The sequence below is a fragment of the Chelonoidis abingdonii genome, chromosome 1 (genome assembly GCF_003597395.2).
Source record: "Chelonoidis abingdonii isolate Lonesome George chromosome 1, CheloAbing_2.0, whole genome shotgun sequence".
In the NCBI taxonomy this organism is placed as follows: domain Eukaryota; kingdom Metazoa; phylum Chordata; order Testudines; family Testudinidae; genus Chelonoidis; species Chelonoidis abingdonii.
The window spans coordinates 342126407-342141839 of record NC_133769.1 but is presented as its reverse complement, the minus strand read 5'-3'; the positions used below and the strand labels follow the sequence as shown (position 1 = coordinate 342141839).

The window sequence follows — 15433 nt, the reverse complement described above, 5'->3', positions numbered from 1 at the left end:
GCCTAAGTGTCTTGCTCACTATCAGACAGGAAGTCTATGGAAAAGTAGAGACTTGAACCCCCATCTTCAAATTCCCAGGTTAATACCCTAACCAATGGACCAGCCTTCCTCTCCTGCACCAAAAAGCTCCTTCTTAGGTGCCTCCACTGATTACAGCTGTGGAACTATGTCACAGGGAGAGATATCGCCTCTGAGATAGGTAGGTGCCAGAGGGTTTTACGGGAAAAAATAGGTTCCTTAAAAATCAACCTGGAAACCAAAAAACAGCAAATGGAAATCAGAGAGCAATAGTTTAATATGTTCACAAAATGACACACCACTTAAAAGCAAGTGTCAAAACCTGCACCAGCTGCATTCCGTGGATGGATTTAAATTGTAGCCTCATGCAGAGTATGTCACTCTAATTTCAAGGTGAGAAAGGGATGAATGACAGTTAGAAGGACCACAGCTGAAATAAATGGGCATAGCCTCCAGGTCATCTGGAAATGAAAGAAAGCTGACCTAGTCATAACTGCAACTAGCTCCTCTGTGAGCAGCTGGGTGTCTAATTGGACCCTCCTATTGGGAATCCAGTCCACAAATGCAGGACACATGCCCTCCTGTCACATCTTCCAATTGCTTCCCTCAGCCAACCAGCCTCACTCCAACTTGTCTGGATTGAGTCTCAGCTAGTTTACACTCATCTGTGTCCCAGTCTCACCTAGATACTGAGAAATGTAAATGACCACTCCAGCTGGATCAGTGTAGATGGAGGTCTGAAGTTGTATGTCATTTCTATACTGAAGATACCAGAGCCTATGTCTCCTCACTAACTCTCCTTACCAGCTTCACATACACATAAATCACGTCAGACTGGAGATGTAGTTATGTTATACCACCCTGAGAATAGTGGCCTCAGATATGAGCAGATACTGAGGGCTGTCTCACTTGAACCTTTTTGATATTCTCAATTAAAAATGATACAGGGCAACAGTACTTCTCCACTGGCCTTCACAAGCCAACAATATCAGTCTCAAGTGCAAGTTGACAGCTGAAGTATTCCCAGCACTTTCTACACTTCAGAAAGGGAAACTGGCTGAAAGTCAAGCAAAGAAAATGTGACTTTCCCCCCTCAAATATCTGCTTTATTTCCAAGGAGTTGGGCATTTCTGACCAAATTCACTCAATTTTATCAGCAACATAAAAACATTTCCTCACAACAGGAGATACTCATTTCAGCAACTGGGTGGAGGTGACTTAAATTAACTAAACTGTCTGTCCCTTGAAATAGAACAATGGATTGAATAACTATTGCTTTGCCTCTCTCACAGCCATGGCATAAGTATTTCAAAAATCTCTATGTCATAAAGAATCAGACTCAAACTAGGATTTTCACCTGACGTGCTGTGGTCATTTTCCCTCTCACTTCAGCTGTTGTGGGACATCTATAAACCAAGATGACCCATGGGATAAAAGCCAGAAAAGATGCCTTAGAGGCTACTTCATAGATAGTTCAGGACAAAAATGTTACAAAATTCCACCCTCCCATCCATAGATCAGTCTGTCAGAAGACCAATATTCTGTTTCTCAGTCCCCTGGAACTGCTCTGGGACCTTTAGTTTTCAAGGGTAAATCCCCTGCAAGGAGAGGAAAACTCCAATATGGTCTCAAAGGAGGTAATTTTTATTTTAATGATTAAAAACAAAGAGGCATATCTCTAAAATAAAAATGAATCACAACAACTGTAACAGTTAGAAAGGAAAGGGCCAACTTGCCAATTCACAGTATAAAATGTAACAAAATCATTAAATAGATATATTACAAGGAGGGGAGACAGTTGTAAAACAGAACAGGAGGTTAAATTTTAAAGGGATGCTGTCAATTGAAACCTGAGAAAAAAAGCTATGCAGAAACAGATTGTCTAAAACCAAAGACCAATCAAAACAATTTTACAATCCAATAAAAAGAAGGGCTTTTAACAACAACAAAAGCCAAACAACAAATACACACTTCCATGCAATGTTTGAAACCGAAATGCTGAAACAATATGAATCTCAAGGCATGTTTACAGACAAAAGTGTTATAAAAACCTTTGAGACTATAAACAAAAATGGAACTGACTAAATTGAATTTTATTGTCCAGGCTGAGAGAAATGCAATTAAACAAACAAACAAACAAGTTACGGAAATTGGATATACTTTTAAAAATCTAAGTTGTTAATCAAAATACATTTGTTTATTCACAACGTATAATTTTAACTTTACAGTGTCCCCTTTACCTGTTACGACAGCAGGAGAACTAAAATACCCAAGGGTGGAAACTTTGAATCAGTGACCAGCTAAAACAGATGTTCTAAACAAAAGCAAAATTCTAGGGGATGGGAGAGTTTGGGCATATCTATGTTGGAAACTGATTCTGCAACATCGATCATCCAAACTGACATTCAGCTCTAGAAGCCAAATCTAAGTAACAGTGTTTTGCAAATGCACACAGAAAAGACCACGTGGCTGCTTTGAAAAAATTCATGAGATGAAATGAGCCTTAACATTATCCTGACAAGCCCTCAGCTTGTAGCAGTGAGAGATGCAATCAGATGGTCATTTAAGCACAGCTTTCTTGGTAAAAACAGAATTTATTGTGTCGGTGTTAAAAAGTGGTTTGAATTTTCTAAGGCCTTTCATTTGCTCATCCCAGGGATCTTTTCATGTCAAGGCCGTGGAGAAGACCCACACTATGGGGTGAAATCTTGACCCCATTGACGCCAGTGGGGGTCAGGATTTCATCCACTGTGTATAGCTTTCTAATACAAACCTTAATTCCATTCAAAATATATCATGCTAAATTCAGTTCAGTTACACCAGTGTACCCAGAATAGTTTAATTCACTTCAATAGATTGACATCACACTACATTAATGGAACACATGAAGATAATTAATTTCAGGCACATCTGTGTACATCTGTGCTGGGCAGATAGTTGGACAATTTGTATTGGTGGTTTGTGGGCAGCAAATATACACAAAGGTGACATTTTATCCTGTGTGAAATCATAAGATGGTAGCTAGCTAAGTGGTTTTAATTCTGAATTTTAGTACAAGGTGGGTTCTAATGATGGTAGTGTTAGCTTGATGTGAATTTAAGAAGATTATATTATTCTGACATGCAGTTATGATTTGGTTCCTATCTTTATTTTATCAGAATCAGGGCCACATATTTTTCTATGAATAATAAACATATTCCTATTTGTAAATAGCTAGCAACCTGGATAACACAAGGGAGAAGGAAGAAAACCTGCTTATTGCAGTTCTTACTATCACTGTCTGCAACACGTCTGTTAGTCTATAAGGTGCCACAGGATTCTCTGCTGCTATCACTGTCTGAATACTCTGATGGGCAATTTCTCACTAAACAAGTATTAATTGTTTTGTAATGTTCATCCATCAAGCCCCATAAATGTATTAATTAGTTTTTGTTAAATAATCTAGCTACTATATATTTAACAGCACAGCAACAAAATGGAGAGTACTTTGATTCATTGTTTTGATATCACTGTTTCTACATTGCAATACTTCCTTCCCTCTCTGATCATTTTTTCATTTAGTATTCATTATATTCCACATGATGCTTTTACTTTTATTTAATTGTGAATGTTTGAGTGTGTAATCCTGCAGCTATTCCATTACAATGTGGCATTAAATAACACAACACTGAAGCTTTGCTAAGTGCATCAATAATTTATAAATATGTTTCATCTTTGCCAAATTAGAAACTTGCATGCAGATGCTTTTACAAGACTATACAGACTAACCTTGCTGCATGGAGCAATCCAATAAACCACTGACAGGAATGGCAGCCCTACTGCAACTGCAAGAACAACTAGAAACTTCACTGCCATGGTCTGCTGACGTAAACCTGAGAGATTCTCATACCAGATTGAGAGAAGTTGTTGCTGGCAGTTTGGATGTGCTACAAACTATGACAAAAAAAAAGGAACACAACAAAGGAACAGTATTGTCAGAATGCCATTAAATAAAATGTTAGCCATCTGAAAAGGATGTAGAATGTAGGAATAACAACAAGTCAGCTAATATTCAGAACACTATCAGAGTGTACAGTAGTATAAAAGAGCAATCTGCTCTTTTTGATAAGCATAATCTCCCTAGAATGTAGGCAAACTGCTATTCATGGCAGGAATTTTGGCTAAACTGGTCCTAAAGTCACACTTGAGTATGTGTGGCTAGTTAAAACTTAAGAAAAACCCAACTCATTCTTCAAACTAGGGGAAATTTCATTTCACCTGTTCACATTTGAATGCCTTTGCCTATGCCTTTAACTTCATCTCAAAGGTATGTCAACACTGTTTTATACTATTTCATTGCAATATAATCATGTGAAAAGGAAAAAAAAAGAAATGAGACACTGAATTGAATTGTTCTATTCACAGTTTAAACGCTATTTTATTGCAAAGTGAGAATACTGATGAGTATAATGAATTTTAAAACATCAATCTAAATCCTTGTCCCATTACAGTCTATGGCAATGTTCCCATTGACTTCAGTGGCATCAGGATCTGGCCTGGCATCGGGGTCACTATGGAGTCTTTCTACACCAAGAGACTCCAATGTGAATAATTTTAGGAATGTCAGGTCTCTGCATCCCTCAAAATAATTCAAGTTGAGAAAAAAATCATGATTTCTATCGGTAATCCTTTCATGCCAGTGATTATTACACTGCAATTTTTCACAAAAGACTTCATGCCAGGAAAATGTCTCATCAAAATACAATTAAAAGCGAAGCATGCAGAATCAGAGCAACTTAGGTCTGGAAGGGAACTTGAGAGGTCATCTAGTCCATCCCCACAGACTAAGGCTGGATCAAGTACATCAAGACCATCTCTAAACAATGTTTGTCTGTTCTTAAAAAGCTGTTTTTGCAAGCCTTGAATGACAGAGGTTCCACAATCTCCATTAGAAGCCTATTCCAGTACTTAACTATCCTTATAGTTTGGAAGTTTTTCCTAATATCTAACCTAAATGTCCCTCACTGTAGATAAAGCCCATTACCTCTTGTCCTACCTTCAATGAACATAAGACAACTGATCGCCAACCTCTTTATGCCCAGTCTTTCTAACCATTCCTCATAGGTCATGGTTTCTCAGCTTTTTAGCATTTTTGTTGCTCTCCTCTGCACACATTCTAATTTGTCCGTATCTTTCTTAGTGTGGTGCCCCAAACAGGACACAGTACTCCATGTGACACCTCACCAGTGTTGAGTACAGAATAGGAAAATTACCTCCTGTCTCACATACAACACTCCTGGAGGCAAGTATAAAATATATGTAAAGTCAGTGTACCTCTCCTAGGCAAGCAGAAGTCACCCTCTGTTCTTAAATAATGTACTTACACGGACATATCTTTTTTCCCTGGATGTTCTAAACTGTAGTACGAGCATATGGATTACATAGTATAGCACAACATGAATCTCCAAACACTATAGTCACTTATCTGACCTTAATTTTACAAACTGCAACGTTCATATTTCAAATGGGTACATATTCTCCATCTAGCTCTAGAAAATCCGGGACCATGAAAGGCATTAAAGAAGTCATATATTGAGAAGTCCACATTATAAATAATAATTATTAGTGACTATCATTTACCATTATTTTAAAGATATTACTGTGGCATTTAGACAGTATTAAGTAACAAAGAATCAGCCTCAATCTGAGCATAATGCACAGGAACTAACTGGATCTATTCTATTCTATTCAGGCTTTTATACCATGCTTAACACCAAGATATCTGAGCACTTCCTCATAGTGCATTAAGCAAGGTGACTACACATCTGTCATGTGTTGCTTGTGCTCTCCCCAGATGGAAAAGCATTTGCAGTGGAGTGGGGGCAGGGGAGAGTTGGTAGGGTGTGTCTTTCTCTTTTTTAAAATATAAATATACCTGTTCCCAGTTCATTGTATTGGGAATAGCTACAAAGTCTGCTGACATTTATATTCCTGATGTTCTCATTTCTGATGCCCTAAAAGTTTTTGCCTTTGTGTCCTGTACTGTAGATGACAATATACAATTTTCAGTCATGAAACAAGGAATACACAAAATGTTCACATGAAAAATATCAGTTCTTTTATTGAAAATGAGGAACAGCAGTTACTGGTGCAGGCAGTCACTAATTGTTCCTAATCATGCTATGGCAACGAGGTCAAGTACACCAATTCTGTAAAACTGGGAAGTGTAGAACACAACCCTCTTTTCCATCCAAGCTCTGTGACATTGTAAAAGGTGTACTGGAAACGAAGGTATAAATGGATGATGAAATTTTCTTTGCCTGGTCTGTAATAAACTATAAGCCCAAACTTGTAATATTTACTCAAGAAGTCAGAGTTTTACAATAGAAATTTTCCAAATTAAAAGGTGGCAAAATCAGAACTGATGTCTGCTAAAGAAAAAAAGTAGGGGTAAGTAGAGAGAGTAAATGACTAATGATGAAATAAAACCCCTCCATGTTTAATATGTAGGTGACATTGTTCAATAACAGTTCAAACTCTATCCATGCACACCATGTACACACTTAACTATTTTAGGATTTTCCAAAAGAAACAGATCAATTAGATCTGCATAAAAGGACTCTATTTCTGCCCAGATAAACTGGATGGGTACAGTGGGTCCCTATTGGACATCATAGAATTCCATTTTTTCTACTTTTCCTGGTTATTGGATGTTGGTGAGTTTTATTTGTTTTTCACTGTGCAGATGTAATTCTTTTTTGTCATGGTGGGAAAGCTTTATCATAGGCAGGGGTGGCTCCAGATGGCCAGTCACCGTGAGGGTGGCAGTCAGGCGGCCTTTGGTGGCGTACCTGCGGGAGGTCTGTTGGTCCCACAGTTTCGGCGGCAATTCGGCGGTGGGTATGCCGAAGCCGCAGGACCGGCAGATCACCCCGCAGAAACACTGCCAAGTCCACGTGACTGTGGACTGCCCACAGGCACGCCACCAAAGGCTGCCTGACTGTCGTGCTTGGGATGGCAAAAAACATAGAGCTGCCCCTGATCATAGGTCTTACAGCTTGCTCTGAAAATGGTCAGATTCTGCATTAGTCTAATCCCCTTTAGAAGTTAATTCAACAGGTAAATCCCTTTGACTAAAAAAACTTTATCTCTGGTTCACACATACTTCGTCCTGGACATTATGAGCTTCACTGTCCAAGAGAAGCATAATTATCCAAATGAGTAAAGGTGGAGAAGCAGCTACTAATGTAGTTGGGTCCTGACGTACTGAGTGCATTCAAGATCCAGACCAAGGCCTTAAACTGGCAACAGAAGTGAACTAAGAGCTGATGAAGCGACCATAGCATGGAGATGATATATTCATTCCAGCTCAGGTCATTTAGGAGACTGGTGACCATGGTTCTAACCAAGCTGAAGCCTATGCATGGCTTCCAGACAGATCCCCAGACCATCAATGCTGATAAATTCTGATATTTTGTAAGCAACCTATTTTGCATATGTCTTTCAAATTTCTTAGAGCAAATAAAAATTGGCCTTTCTCAGGAGGCAAATCCTCTGTGAATAGTTTGACATAAAGATGTATTTTTTATTATAGGGCCAATATGCTACATTGTACATTTTCATTAATTATATTCAATGATTTTGTTTTAGAAGATGGATTAATTATCTCTCACTGGTGAAAAAAATAAATGCAAAGTCTGCAAATAATGTACACAGCTAGTTCAAGTAACCATATGTTACTATTACTGTTACCTCCTTGTGTGCTGCATACACCTTTTATCTCTGGTGTTTATTAAGACAGTAAGTACTTTGGGGCAGGGACTCTTATTGTATGTTTGCACAGCATTCACTGCAATGGGACCTGGATCCTGACTGGAGCCTCTGGGTGCTGCCATAATACAAATAATGAATGGTAATATGAGTTAATAACATGGCCACTCATTTAAACTACTACTTTATTAATACCAGGGCTTACTTTTTTGACTTCATACTTAATGGCAAGTTTTAAGCGGCTAAGACTGGGACGACCACGTTCTCCACTACTATGGCTCATCTCCACATCTCCGTTCAAAATAGCTTCCACTTCTTCAGTATTTCTGCACAAATCGAGAAGTCCAACTACAAAATCCTTGCATTGCATAGACAATTTTTTGTAATCATTCTGAAGAGAGAGAGAAAAAAGAAAATTAATAGCTATTTACACATAACCCATGAGAAACCATTTTACTCCTTCAAGTGCTAAAAGTTGACTTTCTAAGTGACTATTTACGAACTAGCCACAGGAGAGGAACAAGAAGAAAAGCAATGGGCATGTATATACTCCTTTTATTTGTAGTTCTCAAAATTCTTTATGAACATTATAAATTAAGACACACAATATCCCTCTGAAATAGATATTATTTCCCCCATTTTTTGTGATGTGAAACCAAAAATATATAAAGTTAAATTCTCTCTTTTAAATCAGTCAGTTTGCATTAATTTAACTATGGAGAATTCAGCCCATCAATTCATGGATTATAAGGCCAGCAGGCAGGGGCCATTATGACTACCTAGGCAAACTTCCTGCAGAACACAAGCCATAAAAACAGCTCCTCCTAATTTCTAGTCTGAAGTGGTCTTGCCTCAGTTTCAAGCCATTGCAACTTGGTATGCCTGTGTTTGCTAGATTAACAAGCTCTCTACGATCAAAAATCTTCTCCTCATGGAGGTAATTACAAACTATCAGCAAATAAACTCTCAGCCTTCTCTGGGAAAATCTAAATAGATTATGTTTCCTTTGTCTCTCACTGTAAGGTAGTTTTCCAGAATTTAAATCATTGTTGTAGATCTTCTCTGAAGCTTTTTCAATTTTCAACATCCTTTTAAAAGTACGGCATCAGAACTTGAACAGTACAGTAATGGTTTCATTTATTCTATATGCAGTGGTGGTAACAGCTCTCTACTGATACTCAATATCTCCCTGCATACACACCCAAGAATATCATCAAACTGTGAGCTAATGTTCAATTGGTTATCCATCTTGTCCACTAAATCCTTTCCTCAGTCAGTGCTTTCCAAAACAGAGCCACAGTGTGACCCACATTCTTGAAGAACAGAAGTTAAGTTGGTCTCACAATGAGCCAATGGTGGGGTCATGGTAGAATTTGGGAATACTGTTACTGTTTTTGCAATTTCCAATTCATATAACTTGAAGGTGTAGCCAAGGATAAAAGGTATCAGGATACAGAGGTGAAATATAAGTATTAATTAATGTTATAACACAGGGTCTAGAGTCCTCAGGCCTGTAAGATATTTAGCTTAGCCAAATTAAGGCTTACAATATCAGGGTTAGAAAGGGGACCAACCCCCTACTCAAACCAGGACCAATCCCCAAACAGATTTTTGCCCCAGATCCTTAAATGGCCCCTTCAAGGATTGAACTCACAACACTAGATTTAGCAGGCCAATGCTCAAACCACTGAGCTATCTCTCCCCACTTTTAAAAGAAGTTAGCATAACTAAATTAATAATATACCTGCTGAGCTTGTCTGTGATATGCTGATATTTTGAAAATAACTGCTAAGTTTGGATAACGCTGCCTACACATAGACAGACACCACAAGATGACCATTGGTAGCTGGGATAAAACGTTAGGGACTTCCTTAAGGTAACCAACTGCTTGCTACTATGGTGATACGGTAATGAAAATAGTATAGAGTGTACGGGGAATTATCAAGTTAGCCTATGAAAAACGGGATACCCCAAAAGTGTGGTAGGTCAAATAATGAAAAGGAAAAACCTTCACAAATATGTATGAAGCCTGATGACTGTCAGCATAACACATGCAAAAATCTGTGTCCTGGCCTGAGTGCCCTGGTGCAGAGGGGAGACACGAGGATGCCGACCACTGGTGATGAGGATGAGGCCTATTGTGAGTAATAGAAATATTATGCATTCTGCATTGGTCTCTCTCTCCTTTACCAGACTGCAGTGTGTGTATTGTTTGGTTGGCTAATAAAAGTAATTATTATAGAAAGAGAACTATGTAGTCTCTGTTGTGCATCATAGACCACCCCTACCCCTTCAATTGATAACCTCACTACTGTAGTCAATCCTGGGGGCTGAACTCTCATAGATTAAAGTAGGTGTCAACCCTCACCTTTAGGTGGGTAACTGGTTAAAGTAACCCATAACTATAGATAAGGTTACAAAGGTTAACAGCATTACCACCTCCCACCAGAGAAAGGGGGAAGTAGGGAAAGAAATATGACTCACAGGGGTGCTTGTGGGATGCAGTGCTTTCTGGGGCTACTGCAGAAAAGGACCTATGAGTCAACAGTGTGCCCTTGTTGCCAGGAAGGCTAATGGCATTTTGGGCTGTATAAGTAGGAGCATTGCCAGCAGATTGAGGGATTGATCCTTCCCCTCTATTTGGCATTGATGAGGCCTTATCTGGAGTACTGTGTCCAGTTTTGGACCCTACACTATAAGAACGCTGTGGAAGAATTGGAAAAATCCAGCAGAGGGCAACAAAAATGATTAGGGAGCTGGAGCACATGACTTATGAGGAGAGACTGAGGGAACTGGAATTGTTCAGTCTGCAGAAGAGAAGAGATGAGGGACGATTTGATAGCGGCTTTCAACTACCTGAAAGGGGGTTCCGAAGAGGATGGATCTAGACTGTTCTCAGTGGTACCAGATGACAGAACAAGGAGTAATGGTCTCAAGTTGCAGTGGGGGAGGTTTAGGTTGGATATTAGGAAAAACTTTTTCACTAGGAGGGTGNAATGGGTTACAGTACCTAGGGAGGTGATGGAATCTCCTTCCTCAGAGGTTTTTAAGGTCAGGCTTGACAAAGCCCTGGCTGAGATGATATAGTTGGGGATTGGTCCTGCTTTGAGCAGGGGGTTGGACTAGACGACCTCCTGAGGTCCCTTCCAACCCTGATATTCTATGATTCTATGATTCCACAGATTATCTTCCACTCCTGGCTCAGGGTTGTGCCTAAAGTCACAATTTATCTGTGACAGGGAGCTGCTCTTGGCTCCTGTCTTCCTGCACAAATGGCTCTGACACCTCTGGTTTGTCATCTAAATCTAGGTATCTTGAATCTGTCATGAAGTGGCAATGAAAATTAAGGTGCTTTCTCTCAAAAGAAGATGCCAGAAGCCAAGCACAAAAATTTACAAGTGCATGACAAGCTGTATACCAATATGGATGTGGAAAGCAGATTCATCCATTTTATATCTCTCAAGAAGGAAATATATAGATATTAATTAAAAACCTAAATCTGTAGCACACCAAATAGAATTTGTTTTGAGACTAATATCTCTTTTTAAATTTGTCTGTTCCACCAGGATTATGGTTGAAATTGATGTTGTGTTTTCTCTTTGCCTGAAAGTGTCAGGACAGATGGTTAAAATCCATGTTTAGCCTTCAACTCTAAGATGAACTTTTCAATATTGGAGTGCAACTGCTTATGCTGCAATAGCTAGGATTATATCTGTATGCCCTTTTATAACTAGACCTTGTAAATTGATCTAGGTTTATGTCTGGCATTCAAGGACTCAGCCAAGGAACAAACCTCTCTAAAAATGTAGACAAAAAAGAACCTGCTCTTGTTGAGTAATTGGACTGATATATGTACATAGCTATATTTTCTGGTTTGATATATACATTTATGCCTATGGGTAGCCTCTTTGATTTATATTGGAATACTCAGGTGTGTAAAATTGAACTTGTGACTGCACAATTGCAAGCCTTGCAAAGGAAAGAGTTCTTCACTCTGGAGATGGACTGCCAGAACAGTTTCTTGATCAGTTCATTTGGACCCCCATTCATGTGTTACCCATTTGCATTATCCATTATTACAGTAATGCCCTGACTAACCAAGACTGGGGCCCCACTGTACTAGGCATAGTACAGACACAGAGTAGCAGACATTCCCTGCCCCAAAGAATGTTTTTGTACTTTTAAATCTGCTTTATTTTCACCAGCTGAAGGTTGTGTTTGGGCATTTCTGTTCTACTTTTTATAAAATTCCATATTTATCCATCAACACTGAAAAATGGGGTGATGCTTTTTACTCAATGAATGATCATGTCACTGAGTAAATAATGTCTATGCTGAAATTAAAAACCACAGCTGGCCAGTAAGCTGACTTAGGCTCACGGGACTTGGGCTAAGAAGCTGTTTAATTGCAGTGTAGACTTTCAGGCTCAGACTAGAGCCTGGCCTCTACAACCCTGCGAGGTGAGAGGGTTCCAGAGCTCAGGCTGCAACCCAAGCCCAAATATCTACACCACAATTAAGCAGCCTCTGAGCCCAAGAGCCACGAGCCTGAGTCAGCTGGTACAGTTTTTAATTGCAGGGTAGACATACCCAGTGTGGCTAGTGATGTAAGCATACTTTGAGTGTGAAAGAGGGAGGACCATGTGTACTAAGTTGGTGCCACTTTTACTATGTAGACTTATCCATCCTCTACCCTGTGCTATGTACCAGCCATGGATGCTAATGAAACCTTCAGGTGGCTGCAGCAGCAGCACAGGTGTTTTGATGGCTTATATCCTAGAAAGAAGGGTAGTGTTGCCCAGCTGCTGTGGAAAGCCCCAGTACACAGCAACTCAGTTACCGATGGATAGTTTTGCCTATCAAATAATGATTTGAAATAGCACACCATTCTGCAGGATAAATACTCATGAATGTTCAAATATTTTTAGTCTATTATTTATATAGAGGTTGATATCTGTAAATCCGCTGCCCATAGGTGTAAGGCTGTAGCACAAAGTGATGGGAGTCAGAAACAGGAGGGATGGTTTAGAGCAGTAATACTCAGATCTCAGTGGTTCAGGAGCTAAATTAGCAATCAACATTACCCAAAAGAGTCACAGGAGTGTGAATTCATTGTTTCATTATTGTTATTATTATTTTATTTTATTCTCACAGCAAAATGACCGACCAAGTGTAGATATAGCCTGAGTGAAATCCTGGCCCCACTGGGAACAGAATTAGATCTAGCATGTGCTGTCGATACATGCCCACTTCCCAGTCTTTGACCTTAGTGACAACTCACACAATAACAAAACATACAAACTCAAACAGCTATGCTCTTCCTAAGGTTTTCCTGCAGAACCTCCCCTGTCCCAGCCTCTAGTTCCCTTTCACCCACCATGACCAAACTCTCTTATATCCTGGCTGGAGCTCAGGCGATTCATTTATCAGCATAAATTAAGACTAATTAACATAACGTAAATTTAAGCCCTCCTCCTCACAGTCTGGAGCTCCAGACTGAGTCTCTAAGGGGGTCCTACCAGAACAACTACAAATATAATGGCTATCAGAGCCCTCTGACCTCATTTGGCAACATGCTTGGAGTCAGGGATGGGGACAGAAGGAAGTAGAAACTGCTGCTGAGGCCCAATGAGGGAACAGTGCTGCACTTACCACAGTGCTGCACTTACACTGTCTGGATGCTCAGCCTCAGCCGACCATCTTCCTAACCCTGGAGCAGCTTATTTTCCCATCTGTGCAAATTTAGTGGGCCAAGGCCTAGTGGGGGTAAAGCCAAGGTTGTGCCCATTCCCCTCATTTGTTGCCCAGTCCCCACTCACCGGTGCAAGAAGGGGAGTAGCCCGTTCAGTGCTATCACCCCATTCCCCACACTATGAATTGCAATACTGGTAGCCCGCATAGACAGTAAGCAGACTCCTGGGGATTGAAGATCTCAATCCACAAAACAGGTACAAGTTACCTCACTTTGCCCTGCCAGTGTGTGATGATGGCCCTGTCCCCAAATGACCACTTCCACAGATGAAAGAGTACCAGAATCTCCATGTTCCTTCAATATCTGGCAACTGCCAAACAGAGTGTGAGCAACACATCAATTTCTGATGCACTGCATCACCTGTCCTTACCATTAGCACTCCACATTGTTTCTCCTAGTTATTACCCCAGGAGGAGTGGGGCGATCGGGAGCACATTTAACTGACTTCTCTAATTCTGTACAAATCAGAATCTGTTGACCATACACTTACCTTGAATTCTTTTTCAATGTTTGCAAGTACAGCCAGCTCATTGCTAAGTTCTAAGGCAGTCATTACCGGGTCTTCACTGGATAAGGAGAGGTACGCAGGGCTCGCCAGACCTTTGTAGGCATTGATTCTGGACCTAGAATGGCTGAAAGAGTCATGTTTTTGCTTCTCACTGCACTCACTGCATTTGCAGAAATAGTCATGTGGCCTTTCAATACGAGCACCTTTTCTCAGAAGGGTGTGGACAATTTCATATTCATGGCAGTGAGCAGCCAGAATGATTGGGGTAACATCATGGGAGAACCGGGTTCCATCCTCATCGTATGCATAAAAGTCATCATGCTGGAATTCTGATTGGCTGGGACTTAATGCAAGTCTCTTGCCTTCAGCGAATGCAGGATGATTTAGGATGGCTTCCACTATCCGAATATAACCTTTACTAATAGCCAACAGCAAGGCATCCCCAACCCGGGAGAGGTTCTCCTTCTTCAGTAAAAGTTCTGTAATCTCTAGATGCTCATTGCCGACTGCGAGCTGCAAAGCATTCTGTCCCATGTAGTCCACACAGTTCACATTTAGTGAAGTACACTCTTCCAGCATTTTACGAATCACGGGAATATTCCCATATTCTGCTGCATCCAAAAAACGCTCCTCATCAAGAGAAAGGCTTGTGGAACGATCATTAAACATGTACGCTGGGCCTCGATTGGCCAGCCTTCTGCCCTTCTCCCGGAGTATGGTCTGTCGTCGAAGTGCTAGCCTATTCTCAGTACCTCGACTGCATGGAAAGAGAGATATCATTAATGCTTTCATATGCAAAATACATTTTTAACCTACCCTTAGGGAGGACACAAATCTTAATACTAAAAAAAAAATTCCCATCAGTTATCTGCTGTGCACTTTTTAATGCAGAAGTGAGACCATAAAGCTTACTTTACTGCACTGTATAATCATTATAGCTATACAGGTCTGGAATGGATACCTTTATTACTCTCCGCTTCAGTGGAGGATCCCATAGTTTACTCCTATCTCAAGACTCCACTTCTTTTCCTTCTTTTCCTCACCCACAGTTATCACATCTGAATTAAGAAAGAGAAACTGAACCAAATTCTGCTCTCAGTTACACCAGTGTAAATCTGGAGTAACGACTATAAAGACAGTGTAGTTACCGCAGCTTGGGAACCATGGTCTTTCTTTCCAGTACTTTCCATTATTTGCTTTAATTCTATAGATAACAGGCAAACATCTTATCATTTTACAGGACTGAGACTCATCATTCTTTGTCTCATGTATGAATGCTTGGTCCAGAAAATCAGTAAAGTAGGTAACATCGGAATATAATCATCAACTGGTCATGTGTTTCACTGACAATTCAAAAGCCTTCCAGATTGTCTGACGTGACCATCCTTAGAGTATATTGGCTGACA

At 40.1% G+C, this 15433-nt stretch overlaps 1 protein-coding gene across 5 annotated transcripts in view; it reads right to left on the bottom strand.

Moving 5' to 3' along the window:
- Nucleotides 1-14789, bottom strand: part of TRPC6 (transient receptor potential cation channel subfamily C member 6) — a 77088-nt gene extending 62299 nt beyond the window's left edge. For 2 of the 5 annotated variants that reach the window (XM_075061716.1, XM_075061718.1), the window contains exons 1-3: nucleotides 14010-14779; nucleotides 7973-8158; nucleotides 3787-3951 (exon numbers count right to left, since the gene is read on the bottom strand). In XM_075061716.1, the coding sequence (XP_074917817.1) occupies nucleotides 3787-3951; nucleotides 7973-8158; nucleotides 14010-14696 (1038 nt within the window). In that variant the 5' untranslated portion in view covers nucleotides 14697-14779. Of the gene's footprint in view, nucleotides 1-3786; nucleotides 3952-7972; nucleotides 8159-14009 lie in introns of all 5 variants that reach the window. The other 3 variants (XM_075061720.1, XM_075061717.1, XM_075061719.1) reach the window with 3 other exon arrangements.
- Between the last annotated feature and the right edge of the window lie 644 nt (nucleotides 14790-15433).